This window comes from Podarcis raffonei, chromosome 12, assembly GCF_027172205.1.
Source record: "Podarcis raffonei isolate rPodRaf1 chromosome 12, rPodRaf1.pri, whole genome shotgun sequence".
NCBI lineage: Eukaryota > Metazoa > Chordata > Lepidosauria > Squamata > Lacertidae > Podarcis > Podarcis raffonei.
In genome coordinates, this window is record NC_070613.1 from 11,953,644 (window position 1) to 11,974,172 (window position 20,529).

The 20,529-nt window shown below is 41.7% G+C and overlaps 1 protein-coding gene across 6 annotated transcripts in view; it reads left to right on the plus strand.

The window, feature by feature from the left end:
- DPP6 (dipeptidyl peptidase like 6) overlaps positions 1-20,529 on the plus strand; it is a 519,694-nt gene that overhangs the window by 399,122 nt on the left and 100,043 nt on the right. For all 6 annotated transcript variants that reach the window (XM_053359654.1, XM_053359656.1, XM_053359653.1 and 3 more), the window contains exon 6: positions 10,227-10,279. In XM_053359654.1, the coding sequence (XP_053215629.1) occupies positions 10,227-10,279 (53 nt within the window). The remainder of the gene's footprint in view (positions 1-10,226; positions 10,280-20,529) is intronic.

The window sequence follows — 20,529 nt, forward strand, 5'->3', positions numbered from 1 at the left end:
AAAGCTCTACATGTCTAGAACTGTATGCGCACAGGCTCTTTGATGTGAAAGGGATCTCTGGACCATTAAGATCCCCCAACTGTGCATACGGGGAGCACATCCACATGCTGTTAGATGACTGCAGAGCTCTGTTTGTGCTTGCCAATATCCCACTGCTACCTTCCTTCCACATCTGTAGGCGAGAGCACAGCAAGTATGACCCAAGCTGAATATGTGACCCATCTTTGTTGAAAGGTGTTTCATTAGTTTGAACCCTGGGTGATGGGAAAGTTTTGTCTGTGTTGATTAATCTTCAGTTGATTTGTGGGTGATGAGCATGCATCTGCGACCTGACCCCGTGAAGTATGAAAAGAAGCAAAATTTTAAAGATATGTGACTCCTTTTAAAAAAACCAAAACTGATTCCAAAGCACATATTTCGTAGAGTAGGTTCAGTTTAGGTCATGCTTGTTATACAGTGAGCAGTTCTGGCTGCTGTATCTCAAAAAGGATATTACAGAATGGGAAAAGAGGCAGAAAAAGGCAAACAAAATGATCTCAGAACTGAAGGAACTACCCGATGGGAAACGGTTAGCATGCCTAGGGCTTTTTAGTCCGGGGGGGGGGGATTGGTGTGTAAGTGTGGACATGATAGATGTGTATAAAATTGTACATGAAATGAAGAAAGCAATAAGCTTTTCTCCCTTTCTCAAAATACTAGAACCCAGAGTGGTTGGGGAAACCCAGCCAGATAGGCGGGGTAGAAATATTATTATTGCTGCTGTTGTTGTTGTTGTTATTGTTATTATTAGGCCATCCAAGGAAACTGAATGTTGGAAGATTTGGGACAGGCAAAAGGACTTCTTCACACAGCACGTACATAGTTAACTTTGTACAAAGTGTAGTGATGGTCAACAGTGGGATCCTCTTTAAAAGAGGATTAGACAAATTCATGGAGGGTAAGGCTATTGAGGGCTACAACCTATACTGCATATGTTCTGCCTGCTTGCCTGCCTGCCATGAAGGCAGTCGTGTCATAATGGCAATATGCTGACATATAAGCTACAGGACAAGGATAACTGTGACTTTAAACATGAATGGGAACCCTGTACAAAGTATTTGAAGATGCAACAAAGCGAACTGGACTCCTTGGCTGGCTTTGAATAAACATTCACAAACTTTTCTATTGATGATAATCAGCTAAAAAGTTTGAGGATCTATACAACTGTGAAACATGCAGAAAACAGCATTCTTAGAGAAATCAAAGACTGGAATTGAGGGAAGCCGGAGGGTGGGGATGGGTGGGTTTTGTGTGGGAGGGTGGGGGGAGGGAGGAAAAATGGGAGGGGAAATAAGGATGATATGTTTCTGGATAATATGTTTTGTTTTAATTTTGAATAAAAAAGTTAAAATAAAATAAAATAATGGCAATATGCTACTACCAGGATCAGAAGCAACACACTTCTGAATACAAATCACAGGGGAGTCACAAGATTTAGAGTGCTTCTGGGCTTCCTGGAGCCATCTGGTTGAACCTGCAACCTTGGCGTTGTCAGCATCACGCTCTAAACAACTGAGCTATTCTTTTTCCTGGTGCCTGTGGTATGGTTTTAGGTGTACATTTAAAACATTTTAAATATGTGTCCCATAAAAGCATAACCTGTGAAATATCTCTGAGGCGACAGGTGGGAACAAGTGAGGTGAAGAAAGTCGTTTAAGATAATGTCTTACATTTAAAGTCAGTTCTGTCTGGCGCCAGAACGACCAGATATAATGGAAGGAAGACTATTCCCTTTCAATACTTGGGTGGCTGTCACAAATGCCTTTTTGTAGCCTAATAAGTGGAGGCAAAACTTTTCCCTGCCAAAGTCCAATTTGCCCCCCACCCAATGAGTTTATTCATAATTTTTAAAAAAAATCTATACGCCACCATCTCATGTTAAAAATATCAAGGCAGTGCACAAGACTATACGAAGAAATACAGCAGAACATAAGATACCATTAAAAAAAAATACCAAAAATGTATATTAAAATGACTGGCAATCTTAAGAAGATTTAAGCTGTTGAAACAAAAGATTGTCTTCCATAAACACGGTTTTAACAGTGAGTCCGTGACTGTGGAGGCCAATTCTGGATCCACACATCCTTCCACAGTGGGGACATTGGTTTCTGGGTGGGAGTTGATCACGGTGTGGATTTGCCAAGCATGCCTTCCTCTTAGCACGTTTCTCCTGTGCATCCTGAGTTCGAGTGTCTTCAAAGCCCCTGACACCTTTGGTAAAGGCTGTTCTCCAACTGGAGCACTCACAGGCCAGTGTTTCCCATTGTCAGTCTGTATACTACATTTTTTACCAGAGACACTAGATAACGGACTTCTAGTTGAAGCTGGTCAGGCTTCTGAAACCCAGGGCATAATTAACCTCACTCTTGCAAGCGATGTCAGTGATGAAGCTGGGCTATAAAAGCTCAGGTGTTTCCTGGACTCAAGCTGCTCAGGATTTTGAACCTTGCCCAGGTTTCTATGGGTAGAAAGTGCAGATGTTTTAGCAGAGATGTCTGCATGCTGCCGCCATCTGCCCCTACCAGCTGTCTAGTAAACCTACTTATTTATTATTTATTCCATAAAATGTATCCCCCAATTGATTGTAAAAAGGGGGGGGGGAGCCTCAAAGCAGTTCATAAAAATTAAACAATAAAATCGAGAAAAAATCACAACCATACGTTAAAACATGCAAAGGATAAAATAATAGAACAGATTAAAGTTGCCCCAACTGGGTAGACTTGTTTAAAAAAAGAATGTTTTTAGCAGGCGCCGAAAAGAGCACAGCGAAGGGGCCATGGCTTGAGGCAGAGAGTTCCAAAGTAGACACTAAACAATCAAGTTCATACAAATGAGGAATCAAGTAGGATTCTTATGACCATAGTAGCAGGAAACAGGTTCCCTGAGAAAGCTATATCAGTGTGATTCAGAAGCTGGCCATCCACAACATGGATTTCCAAGGGAAAGAGGCAGGGTGATGGAGTGAAATGCTAAATAAAGTTACCTGCAGAAACCGAGCTGTTAAAATGGTCAAATGTTTAATCTTTAGATTGAACTGGAATTAATATTACTGTTAGCAAAAAATAATGTGCTGGTATATTTGCATTAATAATTACCGTACAATACACTTCCCTTAGTGAGCTGTATTGTGCCAGTGCCCAATGGAATTGCTTTTGCTGCTGTTCTACTATATTCATTGATTTTAATTACTTTTGTATTATTTTAATATGTTGGAAACCAGTGGTGTATTTTCCTATAAATGAAACGTGGTATATAAATGTTTATAATAAATAGTGCCAGACCCTACTAGGCCTGTAGGTAAATACCTTGAGATTGAGCCATACTGAGTAGCTATGCATCAGAGAGAGAGAGACGCAAATATGAACATATCTGAAAGCAATATTGATACTGCTACAAATCAGGAACCATTACATAATACTTAAGACACATTATTATGCAACCAGCGTGTATTTTTATTTATTGCAAAAAAATTATCCCATTAACCAGCAAGCAGCAGTCCTCTTGTGAGTCCTGGTGGTCATTTTTTCCTGCCCCCTGCCAAATGTTTGCCCACTCAGGTTCAGCGCTTGTGCCCTGTCTACTTTGGGTATTGAGCACTTTATACCTTGATTTATTTATTTGGGGGGGGGAGGAGATGCTCTGAAGATTATTATATTTAAGAAGCTCTTGGATTCTCTTTGCCTTCCGCTCTTATTGCTGCACTGATTTATTTTCCTATTCCATATATTGCATTTTACAATTCACTGCAACTTTGCAATTCTGCTGCTACCGTGATCAATCTGTTAGCTTTACCTAGCTGAATCTACAGTATTTACTGCCCTCCCTTTCCCCTTTTCAACCTGACTGGACATTTGGCATGTTGGTGGTCAACTGTGATAATATATGGGTAACGGGGAAGGGGTTTTGTTCAGATTCAAGTAGTTTTGGGAAGAGGTGGGTATGGCAGTCGAGGTATGATAAGCTAGCTGAAGGAAATGGGGGGGGGCAGGTGTATATCTCAAAGTTTCCTATTATTTCCCAGTCCTTGTCCCAGTACAGGAGGCCGGAGTTGCTCTGCCAATTTGCCCTCAGTCCTGGTGTTACTGCTGTTACATGCCGGATCAGTCCAGATTAAACAAAAACAAATCTTATACAGGACTTGATCCCACATTGAATGACTGACTTGGCTTATATCACTGTTAGCTGAGTTAGATGATCTGGAGGAGCTGAGCTTTCCCAAATTTGCCCCTGTTTCTTGATGCAGCACAAAACAAAATTGAGGGCCTAGGGTGAGGGGTTAGCAGTGGTCTGTCTCCATTTCCAGTGCCTCTGTCAAGATAAGATCTGGTTATCTGTGAGTATACGTGGTGTTAGATGCATGGCCCAGACAGTGGCATCTTGACCACCCCAATTTCCAATAAGTTCCCCTACCTCAGCTGACAGAGATAGTCTTGGATATGTTACCAAAGACATTTAGGTTTATGGTTCTGGAGAACCTCAACATTCATTCTAGGACTGCCTTGCCACAGGTGTCTCAAGACTTCATAGCTTTAATGGCAGCCATAGACTTGTCCACACTTTGGGTCTGAGCAGGAAGATGGTGATTTGAGAATGGGGGATTTTTTCTTGATTCATTTTTTGTGGTCAGAACATTCCCTGGTGAGATTTAAAACTCACAGTGGCCACTTCCTTCCAAAGGAGTAGTGGACCTATCTGGAAAGATTGATTCTCAGAGTTGTCTAGGAGTTTGCAGTAGACGTATTCCTGATAAAGCCCTTGTTTCTCTGTGGGATACTCAGATTATTGTAGGCATTGACACAACAGCTCCCAACTACTCTTTTCCACTGCATGGAGCCCAGTTCAGCCCAGCTCCTTAGTTTACCCGGAATCTGCGGTGACAAAGCAATTAGGAATTAGAGAGAAAAGATTGCACATCCCTGATGGCTGGCCTGTGTCAGAAGAAAGACAGAGGACTGTAGTCCTACCAATTCTCCTGGACCTCTTGGTGGCTTTTGACACCACCAACCATTTTATCCCTTAGTAATGGTGTGTGTGTATGGCAGTCCAAATACACGAGCAGAGGTTTATTTTTTTAAAATCCTCTGCAATGTGGTTGTGCAGAAAATACTTCTCAGATATTGCTAGAAATACATGCATTTCCACAGTTTTAGGGGCAGAAATAGATTCGTGTGAAATATCTGCCACCAACGCTATAGAAAAACCTATTAATGATGACAGGTGGCAAGGGATCTCCACACAGTCTGTCATCATCAAGAGGAGACGCTAAGGCTGTATAAACTGCCAAAATGGCTTACTTGAAGGTCATTTGTGCTGTTATGTGCCACAAAAATAGCTCAGCAATTGGGGGGAGGGACTGTAGCAGCCTATGGTCAGTATGACAAGATGTGTTTCTATTTGTATTATAGTAGTTATATCCAAATTTGTGTATACTTCTCTCTATCGTGTGTGTGTGTGTGTGTGTGTGTGTGTGTGTGTAATACACATAAACTAGCAAATGTTAGGAAATTTCCTCTTTTTTGGTGATGAATTAGGTGCCCACCCTAAATAACAACTTATATGAAAGAGGGAGGAAGTCAGTTGCCTTCAAAAAAGCAGCCATTTCATATGCACCCATCCAGGGTACTCAAAAACTTAAAAACACAGGAGAGTCACTTTTTAATCTCCAGAGAGATTGGGCCAAGTGAAAGTCACCAGGCAGGGCATTCCGTAATGGTATGTACATAGACTGCCATGCTCTTAAATTTGCTTCAGCTGATCTTTAGTTTCAAGGTGAATGAGACACAGAGTTGGACCCCCTCCAACACAATGGAAGAAATGAGGCATAATGGTCAGACGTGTGATAGAATTCCAGGAGGAGGTATCTCAATACAGAGTTCTGAAGTTCTTTATTCCTGATCCTGACTTCCATCCTCCCTGGTCTCATCAAATTTATCCAATTGTTTGTTTGTTTCCTTTGCATACCACCCCTGCAAGCAAGTTCTGCGTGTGGTTGGCAGAGACATAAAAGATACAAGCCACAACAAAATGCTAAAACCAGAATAACACAAATCTTTCTATCTAGCTAGCTATATATACACATGTGTTTTATGCTGATTCTACATCGTGGGGTGTGTGTGAGAGTGTGCATGCATGCATGTGTGCCCGGCAAGACATAAAATCAGCATAAAATGTACAGCTGGTAAAACAGTTTAAACCAGCAAGGGAGAACTTGGTGCAAAAACTGAGGCACCTGATGGGTTGTAGTGACAAGGAGAACAAGGAGGTCTTCACCTGGAGCCTTAAAGACCATAGTGTGGAAACCAGATGATCCTCCCTGGGATTGCATAGATCAGGCACCACCACCCTTCCTGGCAACCTTCTGCCACAATTAATTGAGGGAACTTGGAGAAGGGCACCCCGAGAAAATATTGGGGTCCAGGCAGCTATGTATAGGAGAGAAAGAGCCTTCTGGTAGCATGTCCCCAAGTTGCCTAGAGAACCTTCAGGAGGAAGAGCAGAATATTGGTGGTGATAATGATTGTAGTTGTAGTAGTATCAGTAGTAGTAGATAATGATGTAAAGGCTTTTACAAATGGAAGAAAACTGTATCTCCTGTATATGTTCATGGCCTGCTTTTGCACTGATTCCAGAAAGGTAATGAAGCCGATTCAGACATAGATTGGTTCCGATTCATTACAGAATGTCATGACCAGGCAGCGCTGAGAGTTTTTCATTTGACAATTAGCCCTTTCAGCCTCGAAAAGATTTAAAACCAGAGGGGGAAAAATAACACCTGTGATTCTGCAGTGAAAATAAACTCCTCTAGTGACAGGCTGGCTGAGTGACTGATGGATGATGCAGGACAAGAGGAACAAGGACTGAGTTGCTCTGTGGGGGCTTCATTTTAGAGGTGGTGCCCTGCGATGTGCTGAAGCAACAAAAGAGAAACAATCTAATATCCAGTTAAGTGTGAGCAACCTGGGCCAAGGACAGTTAAGGCTCCAATAGTATGCACACTTACCTAGCAACAAGCTGTTCTGAAAAGATGTGTATAGGAGTGCATTACCAATATCATTCAGTTTTAAGGAGATTTAAGGCCTAGGCTACAGATGGGCAGGGTACAACAACAACAACAACAACAACAACAACAACAACAACAAACAACAACTTGCCACTGCCTCTGAGGTTGCTCCCAGGCCATTCCAAGTATAACTTTCAGGCGCCTGATGCTCATCATCACCATTATTTATTAAATTTGTATCCCACCCTATACCCACAGGTATACCATCCAGGTATCTTGAGTGCCTTTATGATCCTTCCAAGTGGTAAGGGGAATTCTGTCATGCATCAACTGCTGATGTGCACTAAAATGTTGCCTTCATGGGCTCATTGTACGGAGACCCACAAGTTAGCCACAGCTGGTGAAGCGGAACAGGTTGAATTGAATTTTGGGTCTTCTCTTCAGTTGAAGAGGTTTGGCTGTAAATTAGGGATGGGGGATTTGTGACCTCCCCCTAGATGTTTTTGGACTCCAGCTCCCCTCGTCGCTGACCACTGACCCTGCTGGCTCGCCTGATGAGAGTTGAAATCCAACAGCATCTGGTAGACCTCAGATTCCCCATCCCTGGTTTCAATCCTTCAGCCATTCTTTTGACAGGTTGCAATCACCCAAACCTTTTTCATAGAGGTTTTTGTGAAGATAAAATTAGGTTGCCTGAGGTCCTTAGGCAAGGACGGGATACAAATGCGAAGAGAAATATTATAACTGTACATCACAGTTTTGTTTATATATCAGAAGCGTTTGTTCTTCTCCAAATGATGGCTTTGAAAGAGGACATGTGGACAGATTTGGTTTGGATTGCCCAGTCAGGCCTACTTATAACTGGTTCATTTTGAGCACTGCAATTTAGATGGCTCAGTAATATTGCTAATGACTATTGAAAACGCATCATGGCAATTAGAAGCAGGAGTATTTCATTACCAAAGGCTCTGACACTAGTGCACACTGCAAGTACGTTTTAGCATGTTCTACAGAGAAGTTGTTTACAGAGAAGCAATTAGCTCCCTGTTGTTCCAAATCCAATTGAATGTGCATTCTCAGGACAGGCTGGGGAATGAGGAGGAGAAGGAAGGTGAAATGAAACTAGCTTTTCATCCTGGCTCAGGGATTGGGAGGGAGACCACAGCCACTTAGGTCTGTATTTGTTAATGTAAGGACTCTGGCCTCTGGGACTAGCAGCGCAGTCAAAATTGGCCAAAATTATTTTACTGGGCCATTTGAGGGGAAGCAACCTTTAACTGCAGAACTGTCAGCCCTGAGTCAAAGGCAGGCAAAGTCTATTAAAAATTGTTCCCCAAGCATCTTTGTGCTTTGCCCTCTTGGATTTTAAATTGTTATAAACCTTGCAGAAGCAACACTATTACATTCACTACTAACTGTTTAAGCACAGCATATTGAGATACAGGTCTTCTAACACTACAAATATCCAACTTTAAGTGATAAAATCAATAAGCAGAGAAGGAAACAATATAAATCAAACATTTTTGAATTCTGCCTTCCATCTTACAAATTTGTAATTTTAAACATTCCTGTTTCAAACCATTGCTATTTTTCTTGTTCCCAATGCGCAAACCATTGCTATTTTTCTTGTTCCCAATGCGCAAACCATTGCTATTTTTCTTGTTCCCAATGCGCAAACCATTGCTATTTTTCTTGTTCCCAATGTGTCACGTATAGAATTCTATCAGCTACAATCATGTGCCAAAGATAGCTGATGACCCTCACAGTCCCTTCCAACTCTACAATTCTATGATTCTGAGGTCTAGAAGACACCATGTTGGTAATCCATGATATATGCAACTAATTCTGTATGGCCTAGAGTTACAAGCCAGGAAGTGAAGCCAGGTGGGAAGTCTGATTGGAGCAACAATGTCTATTAGAGGACATTTAGCAATGGATGCATTCGCTCTGCATGCAAAAAGTTCAATCCCCAACATCTTCAGGTGAGCCTGAGGAAGAAGTTGATGTCTATGTGACTCTCCTTTAACTGCCATGGCTTCCATCAAGGAAGATGGTGAGAATTCTCCTCTACACAAAACTACAGTTCTTAAGATACCCCAGGAGAGAAAATGACCATGACTATTATAACCTTTTGATCTTTAAGTGAACAGCAATATTGAAAACGTAACACATGCTCTAATATCAAACCCACAATAGATTTGGTTGTTGGTAATCTAAAAATGTTTGTAAATGTTCTTAATGTTTGTAGATGTTCTTAATTGTTTTTAAATGGTTTAGGTTATGTTTTGTTCAGTTTTTAATTGTATTGCTTTTACTCTGTTGTTCTTGGCTGCCTGGGCTCCCTTGGGAGGAAGGGTGAGAGAAATACTTAAAAAACAAAAGCAGCAGCAGCAGCAACAAGAACAACAGAGAGAGGGGTTCTTTTAAAGTAATAAGCCTCTTAGAAGGACCTGTCTTCCATCTGAATAACTCAGTAAGAGTGAGCAACCTGGTTGTCATTGCTGGTTTACACTTCTCTCCCCACCCCAGCTTCCTTTAATTTTTATTTCATCCTTGCAGGACTCCCAGAATTCAGTTCCTGGGGTCAAGAGTTTTTGCTTTTTTGACTTGCTGTAAGTTGGTAGCCCTGATAATAAACAGTGAGATCAAGCCTCCAGTTCAGAAGCAAGGCTTAAGCCAATAAACTCTCACATCACAGCTGGAAAAGGGCACCATGACTTTCTCTCCTGTGCTAGCAGATGTAATGCCTGGGCATATTTACAGTGGGATAGAACAGAGTGATGGACTGTTTGCCTGTCATAGCTGTGCACCCTGCCTCTGCTGGACCAAGGTGTCCTCATTAAAGCTTGTTCCAAATTTAGCTATTGCTGGGAGCATGTGCCCCTAGCATAATCAAAGGCCCTGTATCCACAGCGATGACAGAGAGCATCTGGAGTGATAGGACTCGCCAAACGTTCTAATAAGGTGTGAGGTGGAAAGAATACACAGCCGCGCTAGGTGAATTAATTCTCTCCCCCTCTCTATGACAGAACGAAATTGGTTTTTGTATCTCCCCACCCCCACCCCGCTTTGCAAATGCAATTAAGCACAAAACAAATACCATCCTAGAGCTGTAGCGATAACAGAATCTTGACACTTTACATTACTAATCCCCTTTTTTCTCTCTCACTTTAATTTCATTCTGCAGACGTATCAGCATTCGTATACAGCTTTTTATGTCCTCCGAAAACTACCTGATGGGTAAGTGATATGATGTGGTACCTGGGGTTTCTGCAGATTAGGAGAGCTTCTGGGAAGCGAACCGCCCTAAGCAATGTGGGCTTGTGTCCATTGTGTGCTTTAACCATTCAACACTGGCAGAGCCTATAATGGAATAAGGGCCTTTCCTTGAAAAGGGAACACAATGAATCTCAACGTTGAACAGCATGATCCAATAGTGAGCAGCAAAGTGTTGCACTGATTCCAGCTCCACCCACATCCCTTCCTTCATCCTTCATTTTAGAATACAGTGGTACCTCGGGTTACATACGCTTCAGGTTACATACGCTTCAGGTTACACACACCGCTAACCCAGAAATAGTGCTTCAGGTTAAGAACTTTGCTTCAGGATAAGAACAGAAATTGGGCTCTGGCGGCACAGCAGCAGCAGGAGGCCCCATTAGCTAAAGTGGTGCTTCAGGTTAAGAACAATTTCAGGTTAAGAACGGACCTCTGGAACGAATTAAGTACTTAACCTGAGGTACCACTGTAGTGAGAGAAACCTGCTGAATCAGACCAAAGGTCCATCTACTCCAACATCCTGCCTCCTGTTGGAAGCCCACATTCAGGACCCAAGCACAATAACTCTCTTCTGCTGTTATTCCCGAGCAACTGTATTCAGTGCCTCCAATTCCAGCGGTTGCATATAGCCATCATGACTATAGCCTTATCCTCCATGAATTTGTCTATTACTCTTTCAAAGCTATCCAAGCTAAAGGCCGTGCTCACATATTTTGGAAGCAAGTTCCACAAACTCATTATGTGCTTTGTGAAGAAACGCTTCCTTTTGGCTATCCTGAAATTTTGGAACAAACGTCTTCTGGGTCATCCTCATGTTGCAGCATTCAACTGGCGTAAAAGAAGGAGTCACATCCTTTTGAACTTAATGTCCAGTTGTTTGTTGGACTTGATCTTCTGCATTTCCTCTCTGCACATGTCTGCTTTGCTAAGAGTGTGTCTCACGATGCAGTTACACAATTCCACTAGCTGACGTGTTGCCACAGAATAACATCTTAGGTGAAATGCCACCTCGTGCATTGGTTACTGACCTGTTTTTGATTTGCACAGGGGCTGTAACAACAGGATCACATAGTAATATGATTTGGGGCTGGTGCAGCTAGTGGAAAGAGATTTCTTTCTGAAAACAGATGTCCAGAGGCTTATCACATCCCAAAAAAGCCCTTCAGAATAGTATTAATTTAGAACAATTAGCTTGCAGCGTGGACACACACTGAATCATTTGCACATCTGATTCAATCCTTCCGTTTGTGTGAGCATCTACTTATTATCTACTTTATTAAAATATTTTTAAACCACCTTTCATTGGCTTTAGCCCCAAAACACCTAAAGGTACATCTCTTCCCATGATAGACCTTCTAGGGTGTTACGATATGCAAGGAGGCAGAGGTAGACCTTAAAAGGACCATGCAATGCGGCATGGAAGGACCTTTTCTGTGTTGGCCCCACCATTGCATACATTTTGTTGGTGGGCCAAGATGCACCTTTTTGTATTGGGCTTTTGGTTGAAGGGTGAGTTGAGAGCTTCACTCCCTCTGTATTGTTGCTCGTGGTCTTACTTGCTGTGTGGTTGATACAACCTAATTGATGGATTAGTGTTCTTGTGCACTACTTGGCTTACTTGTTGTTTTAGCCGTACGTAACCAGCCCTGAGACAGCATAGCAAAGGATGAGCTATAAATGCACATAAATAAATATTTAAAATGTCAGGGTGGTCTACAAAATAAGACCAAAAAAAGTCATATTGCCATGAAATATCATCAGAGCATCTTTAAAAGGCAGTAAATCACAACAGGAATGGCTAAACAACTATAATAGCCAATGAGAACAAAGGGCAAGGTAGTCCACAGTTTTGACGCTATATCAGAGAAGGCACTCTATCTCCCATTGACTTGTAGAAAAACCTCCCCAGCAGATTTTTAGCACATTGGCAGCCTACTGCTCTACCAACTATATGGTTCCAAGCTGTTTCTTCCAAGCTATTTATTTATGTATTTATTTATACCCCGCCCATCTGGCTGGGTTTCCCCAGCCACTCTAGGCGGCTTCCAACAAAAGTTTAAAAATACATTAAAACATCAGTCATTAAAAACTTCCCTGAACCTTCAGATGTCTTCTAAACGTCAGATAGTTGTTTATTTATTTGGGAGGGCGTTCCACAGGGGGGGAGCCACTACCAAGAAGGCCCTCTGCCTGGTCCCCTGTAACTTTGCTTCTCGCTGTGAGGGAACTGCCAGAAGGCCCTTGGCGCTGGGTTGAATGATGGGGTTTTAGATGCTCCTTCAGGTATACTGGACCGAGGCCATTTAGTTTTTTTTTTTTAAAAGAAATATTTATTAAAGTTTTACAAAAGCATAAATACATAAAAGAAAAAAGAAAAATAAAAAATACAAAAGACAAAACCAAAAAGTAAGAGAAAATTTAAAAACAAAACCGTTTTTCATAACTTTAAACTCCTTTGCTTGTTTCTTGGACCTCCTCACACCTCCCCTTTTTGTATTCCCATTTACATAATCAAATCAGCAAATCCTTACCCTCTTTCATTTATCTTAACTCTGTATCTTAACATTTTTTAACTCTATATTTTCATCCATTATCAATTCATTTTTGCATATTCTTATTAACTTTGTTGCTAATGCCACTTATTTTCAATCCAACATCATTTTAACATTCATTGATTTTACAATATTTCTGCAGATAGTCTTTAAATTTCTTCCAATCTTCTTCCACCACCTCTTCTCCCAGGTCTCGGATTCTGCCAGTCATTTCCGCCAATTCCATATAGTCCATTACCTTCATCTGCCACTCTTCCAGGGTGGGTAAATCTTGTGTCTTCCAATACTTTGCAATAAGTATTCTTGCTGCTGTTGTTGCATACATAAAGAAAGTTCTATCCTTCTTTGGCACCAATTGGCCAACTATGCCCAGGAGAAAGGCCTCTGGTTTCTTCAGGAAGGTATATTTAAATACCTTTTTCATTTCATTATAGATCATCTCCCAGAAAGCCTTAATCTTTGGGCACGTCCACCAAAGGTGAAAGAATGTACCTTCATTTTCTTTACATTTCCAACATTTATTATCGGGCAAATGATATATTTTTGCAAGCTTGACTGGTGTCATGTACCACCTGTATATCATTTTCATAATATTCTCTCTTAAGGCATTACATGCCGTAAATTTCATACCGGTGGTCCACAACTGTTCCCAGTCAGCAAATATAATGTTATGACCAATATCTTGTGCCCATTTAATCATAGCAGATTTAACCGTTTCATCCTGCGTATTCCATTTTAACAGCAAGTTATACATTCTTGAAAGTATCTTAGTTTTGGGATCTAACAATTCTGTTTCCAATTTTGATTTTTCCACCTGGAAGCCAATTTTTTTGTCCAAATTATAGGCCTCTCTTATTTGATAATAATGAAGCCAGTCTCGCACCTTATCTTTTAATTTCTCAAAACTCTGCAATTTCAATTTGTCTCCATCTTGTTCCAATATTTCCCAATGGACCGAGGCCATTTAGATGCTCCTTCAGGTATACTGGACCGAGGCCATTTAGGGCTTTAAAGGTCACCACCAACAGAAGTCAGCACCTTGAATTGGATCCACAAGCAAATAACCAGTGCAGTTAAGACTTACTTGTTGGTTTCCCTGTTATATGGTGGCACAATGATTACTTGTTGGTTACTGATTGCAAAGTTCAGCAAATAGTAATCCTTGTCCCAAGAGAGAGAGAGAGTGATTTCAGTAGGTTTTTTTTAAAAAAGGAGAAGTCTAATTCTTTGTAACTGACATACAGTAAATTAGATTCAACATTTCAAACAGCGGCCTATTCTTCCCTGCTGTGAGGGCTTTTTAGATCAGAGCCGTAGTTCACTGCACACTGTAACTCACTGATCTGTTGTTAGATCAGATCTGTGTTCCCTGGATTTCTATTGTATTCTTCATCAAAAGACGTTTTGTAAGCATGGGTTGGTCTATAGATGGAGCAAGTCCCGTCCCCCCCTTTTCGGGGTGTCCCCGTGAAGTTGATCAATCAGGAAAGGGGGGGCTTTTTCTTCAGGCAATGCACCCAAATTATGGAATGCTTTCCTTGGAAATACGTGAGGTGCCAACTTTTTTTACATTCTTGCACAATGCTAGGACTTTCTGCCCAGACATTTATGAAAAGTTCTCTTTCTCCTTCTGCCCAGACATTTATGAAAAGTTCTCTTCCTCCTTCTGCCCAGACATTTATGAAAAGTTCTCTTTCTCCTTCTGCCCAGACATTTATGAAAAGTTCTCTTTCTCCTTCTGCCCAGACATTTATGAAAAGTTAACCCACTGGTAGGTTTTAACCTTTCATATTAAATTTGCATTTTCCTCTTATTTATTTTATTTTTAAAAATGGAGTGTTGTTGCTGTTTCAGGTATTGTAACCTGCCCCTGAGACCTTTTAATATAGGGAAGGGTAAAAATACTCACTTCTGCAAGGTTAGGATAGCTCTTTCAACGGCTATCAGTCAAAACAGCAAAATGAAATACCCGTGTTTAGAAGCGACATTATGTCTAGTTGTGTTGTGTGCACCTGCTGGTATGCAGAGGGTTCTCCAAACCATGGGTTGATCCTTCACATTCCTGTGGATGCTTACAATGATTTTGCTGCAGGCTGATGTGGTTAGAGGTCTGCATAATCTGGATTTTCAGCCTGCCCAGAGTGGGTGGGGTACAAATAATAAGATTATTATTATTGCCTTCATGGCTGCCACTTGCTGATATGGTAGTGGCATTGGGCCCCATATCCCTCACCACACTTGTTTCAACCCTGACTCAACCTCACCTGCCATTACAGCCTCTCCATTCCCTTCTCACTCTGCCGTCCATCTCAAGGGCCGGTTCACACAATAAGCAGAATCATGTGATAAACCCATTCTTCTGTTTGAGTTGTTAGCAACGGTCATTATGTTGCAATAATAAATAAATACGCTCATGTACCTTGCGACTGTAGGCTGCAAGAACTATGTATTTCCGGTTTCCTTCCTCCGTGGGAGAAACCTCCCTGAATTGTGGTGGTGGGAATGAGGGAGGAAGAAGGTTGTTTTTAAAAAACCATTCAGATCCAGAGCTTAACTTTCTTCATATTTAGATCTTCCAAGTTGTGTTGCTTGAGTTGGTTCATCTCATCTACCATTGTTAGTTTATAATTTGCGCTTAGGAACATAGGATGCCATCCTACTAAGTCATCCTCACAGTAGACCTATTGACACCAAAATGGTCAAAATGGCTTAAACCTATTGGTCCCAATAGAACTACTCTACATGCAACTAATGTTGAATATCACCCATAGAAAACTGCCTTATTCCAGGTCAGACTGTTTGTCTGTCTAGTTCAGTGTTGCAGTGAGTCTCTGTGGCAGGGCTGCCCAGTCTGAAGTCCATCTGGACTCCATCTCCTATATTGTTCAACCATTGACCATACTGGTTGGTGCTGATTGGAGACGGGGCCCAACACTACCTGGAGGGCCCTGTGTTGGCTATCCCTGCTCTGTAGCCTCTTGCAGAGGTCTTTCCCATCACTTCCTAACTGGTCTTTTAAATCGGTGATGCCCGGAAGCTTCAGCACTCAAATAATGTCTTTCGCCACTGAGCTACAGTCCCTCACTTGAAGATACAGTGGTACCTCGGGTTAAGTACTTAATTCGTTCTGGAGGCCTGTTCTTAACCTGAAACTGTTCTTAAGCTGAAGCACCACTTTAGCTAATGGGGCCTCCTGCTGCCGCTGCACCACCGCTGCACAATTTCTGTTCTCATCCTGAAGCAAACTTCTTAACCTGAGGTACTATTTCTGGGTTAGCGGAGTCTGTAACCTGAAGCGTATGTAACCTGAGGTACCACTGTATAGGGATTTTATAAAATCTGAAGAAAATGCTGTGTGCTGCAAACTGCCTTTCACATTCCTAGAATCAGTTTAGCTTGTGTCATTTTATTAAAATTATTTTTGATAAATGGTTAAGGTTTTTGAATTTAAGCCATTATGCAGTTTATTTATGCTGCTAGAGAACCAAATATCCACTGTTTTCCCTATCACACATCACAGAGCTCTGATGCCTTTTTGCTGGCTGTGCCTCTATCCGCAAACCCTATCATTCATATTATCTCTGAGAGCTTTCCAGCCATTTGAGTGGAACTTTAAGGTTCGAGCCACCATTATCCAGAAGAACACCTTTTATTATTCTTATTTTGCAAAGGGATGGTCCATTAATGCCCTTGTTTTCAGCGGCAGGTGTTCCAATTAGGGGCTTATTAGCACAGCAAAAAACCTCCAGACTCCCGTGTCCATCTTCATATTTGCTCCCCCCCCCCTCTTTCAGTCCATAATATTGTGGATCAAGTTCATGCTGCACTAGGCTGCCATCTAGTGGGTTCTCTTATTTCTGTAGCTTGGGCTGCTGTCTTGCTGCTCCACAAAGCAATTCACACAAAATGGTTAATGTGGTGCTCTTCTTAACGCCAGATTCCAGTTGTGCTGCCCTGTGCTATGCTTCTGAGTTATGGAGAATCTAAATTTTAGGACAAGGATCCTTGTGTAGCTCTCTGTTTGACTGCACAACAGACTGCACATCATTTATTATTATTATTATTTCTTTTATATGTATTATTTCATATGCAAACAGTCTTTCCATTGAGAGTGTTGCAAAACACATTCAGCTTTACTCCGTCATAATGGTGTTGTGCAGAATCCTGTGGTTCATTTTCTTTTAGCGTGGCAGGTTATCATAGTGTTCTTCTGCTGGCATTATAAAATGGTACTGAAGAGAATAGAAAGCCCTGATCACTTCCCCATTTCCCATCCAGCCTCTTCCAAGCATCTTGTTTGTTTTTTTTAAAGAATATTTATTAGATTTTCCAATTTTTTTAAACAAACAAACAAAAACAGAACAAACAAAAACATTAACAAAAACATAAAATTCATAAATCATACTTTTAAATAACAAATTTCTCAGACCTCCTCATACTTCTCCTCCTTGTATCCCAATTAAAATTATTTGTTCAGCAAATCCTTCTTTTAAAGCATTACAGCTTATATCATTCCTCTTGCAAGCATCTTGAAGGCCAAGTGACTCAGTGCAAATTAACAGACTCTGGCACATAACCGGATGAAAACCAGCCTCCCTTTCAATACATTCTTTTTTGGTGGGGTGGTTACTCTGTGCCACGTGAGTACAGCAGCAGCAGCAACAACAGCAACAAGCATGATCATTGTTACCATAGAATCGTAGAGTTCAAAGAGACCTTAGAGGTCCTCCAATCGAACCCCTGTCCATGGTGCCTGCCGAAGAAACCTCATCACTTCCCATGCAATCAACAGTTTGGAGCAACAGATAACTAGCCTGCTCCAACCTCTGCAGTGATGGCCCTTCGGATCTTTGCAATCAAATCAGCATTCATTGTTTTTGTCAGGGATGCCAAATAAAATATTGAGGGGGCAGGTAAGCCCCATCCCACATAATCAGTTGTATGCCGAGGCTCACCCATACCATTTGAATAGCAATGCTCATCAACTTTGGGGGGCAGACCCCTCAAATATTGGCTGCTAAGGTTTCTATGATGAATACCCCTCAACTTCAGTAGTCTTATCCCCGTAAGTCTTATCCCCCAATGCAACAGCATTCAATAATAAATGGGGCAAAACAGCCAGTTTAACAATAGTAACGCAACTCCACAATGCAGAATAAAAGCACCAGAGTAATCAATAAGTATGATGTAATGAATTCCATGTAAAGCAGAGAACTCCGGATGACAGAAGCAGGCGAGGCAAACCAGAGAGGTGGCTGCAGATGTATCCAGAGTGCAAATGGAGCCTGGAAGATTTAGGAAAGTTGTCAGGCACTCTCGCTTCCTTTGCCGTAGTTTTATATTTAACAAGTGATCTATATAATGTGGTGAATTAGAGGTGCACAGAAAGCCCACAGTAGACACAAAGTCTATCGGACTTCTTTGCTTTCATTCGTTGCTGAATCCATTATATTTCCGCAGAGCCGAAAGGACAGGATTATACGGGGCCTCCAGACAGCGTATTTCTATCAGAGCATTGCTAAATGTGCCCCAGCTGCAACAAAACATGTCTCTCCCATATCGGTCCCTACAGCCACAGCAGGCACTGTAACTTGCCAGTGCTTGGACTTCACCCCTGAAGGCACACTCCATTGTCTCCGGAGACAGATGGATGCCAGCAACAACAACTAAATGTGGATGACAGAATAATAATAATATGAAGATGAAGTAAGAAACAAATAATGCACTTATGTTCTTCACATACAAAAGCTTCCGGCTTTACTCAACTCCAGGAACATCTGGGATAGTCTCCTTTTCTGAAACTCTGAAGAGCTGGACCAATGATCTATCTCTGTAGAAGGCAGCTTTCTATGCACTGTTTCAATGCACCAATCTTTCCTTTCCTTTTTAAATTACTCTGTTAATGAAGAAGGAAGGTAAGAATAATTAGGAAGAGGCACTCCAGGCTAATTATGCAGAGCCATCATTTATTTAATGAGGCGCAATCTTCAGTACTAGAAAGAAAGAAACTGGAGCACAAACAGTGCCAGATCAAGGAATATGGTGCAGACTCAGCCTCTTCCACCTTCAGTCTTGCACAAAAAACACATCTTTTTACATTCATCTGGCTGTGCCCTATTGGAGTTACCCAGCGATGCATTTTCTTTGCTGCCTTTTTGAATGTTTGATTTGCTGCTATTCTTCTGGCTGATTAAATTCAAAGTAGCAAAGCTTAGATTCGGAATCTCCAGCTCCATGCTAGTTAAGGTTTGTGCAGAAATTGATTGGCAATAGTTCTTTGCAAGGCGATCCTTTTATACCAGTTTGGTCTGGGTATCTTTGGTGTTCCACAAAACACAAAAGTGTCAGAGAGTTCGCTTCCTCCCAGTAGTGGCCAAAATTCATCTGTATCTCACAAATCAGGCATTGTTGACAAAACCCATCTAAACTCAATAGGCAACCGCCACCCCACCCATGTTTAAACATCTGGATTGCCAGTTATTCCTGCAGCAATTGAATGCTTGAACATGCTGCAGGAGATAACAGTGATCCTTTTCGGCATGTGGCTATGAAGCCCAGAAAACCATGTGGCCTGCAAAATCTGTACAATATTTAATGCCTCTTAGAGCTCTGTCCTTCTAAATGGTTCGTTTTATCATTCGGTTGCTTTCAGCTTCTTACCTTCCCCTTGGTGGCTAAGGCATAGCTTATAGCAACTGAGTCAGGAGCTGAATTAGAGAAGCCAAATGGGGAATATGATGCCACCATCGCTTATAGGAAAGGGAATCTTATCTCTGTCTACAGCACATTTTTGGGATGCCAAAGTTATCTACGCTGCAAAACTTGCAGCCCTGATCAATGATTCTGTGTCATCCAGACTGGATTACTGTAACTCCCTATTGTTCACCAGCCCTTGCCAGATTTTTAAATTGCTTCCAGAATTTTTCAAGGAATAGAAGGCTGCCAGCATAGTGGACAAACACTGGCTCCTGCTGTGATCTGAGCCTTGCAAGTTACATAGCAAGCTTGTACATGCTTTAGGACACCAGGCAGCATACTGTTTGAGGACACCTTGACCGATGCATCAATACCATTATGAAAGAAGCAAAAATGGCCACAAACATCCTCTATGATCCTGGGTGAACTTGCATTATGAAAACATTGCTGTGGTCTAAAATTCTCTTTTACCCCGGAAGACTGTTCTTCCACTGCAGCTATTCTGTGACTGACACTGGCTTATTTCATTATCTCCATCAAGTTGTTGTTGTTGTTGTTAAGAGGTGCATCTTCAGCATCCGTGGAAATCAGTATAATGAAGAAGCTAGACCAGGCTTCCTCAACCTCAGCCCTCCAGGTGTTTTGAGACTACAATTACCATCATCCCTGACCACTGGTCCTGCTAGCTAGGGATCATGGGAGTTGTAGGCCAGAAACATCTGGAGGGCTGAGGTTGAGAAAGCCTGAGCTAGACACAACTCGGTGGGGAGGGAATTCCACAACTTAAGGGTTGCCACTGGGAACACCCATTCCTGTTATCCCGTCCCCCAACTTTCTGGGGTTGGAAGAACTACCAAGTGCTGATCTTAACATCTGGTAGGGTCTGTAGGAAAGGAGGAGATCTTTCACATATTTGGGACCTAAGTCATTTGGGGGATATTTGGGACCTAAGTCATCTAGGGC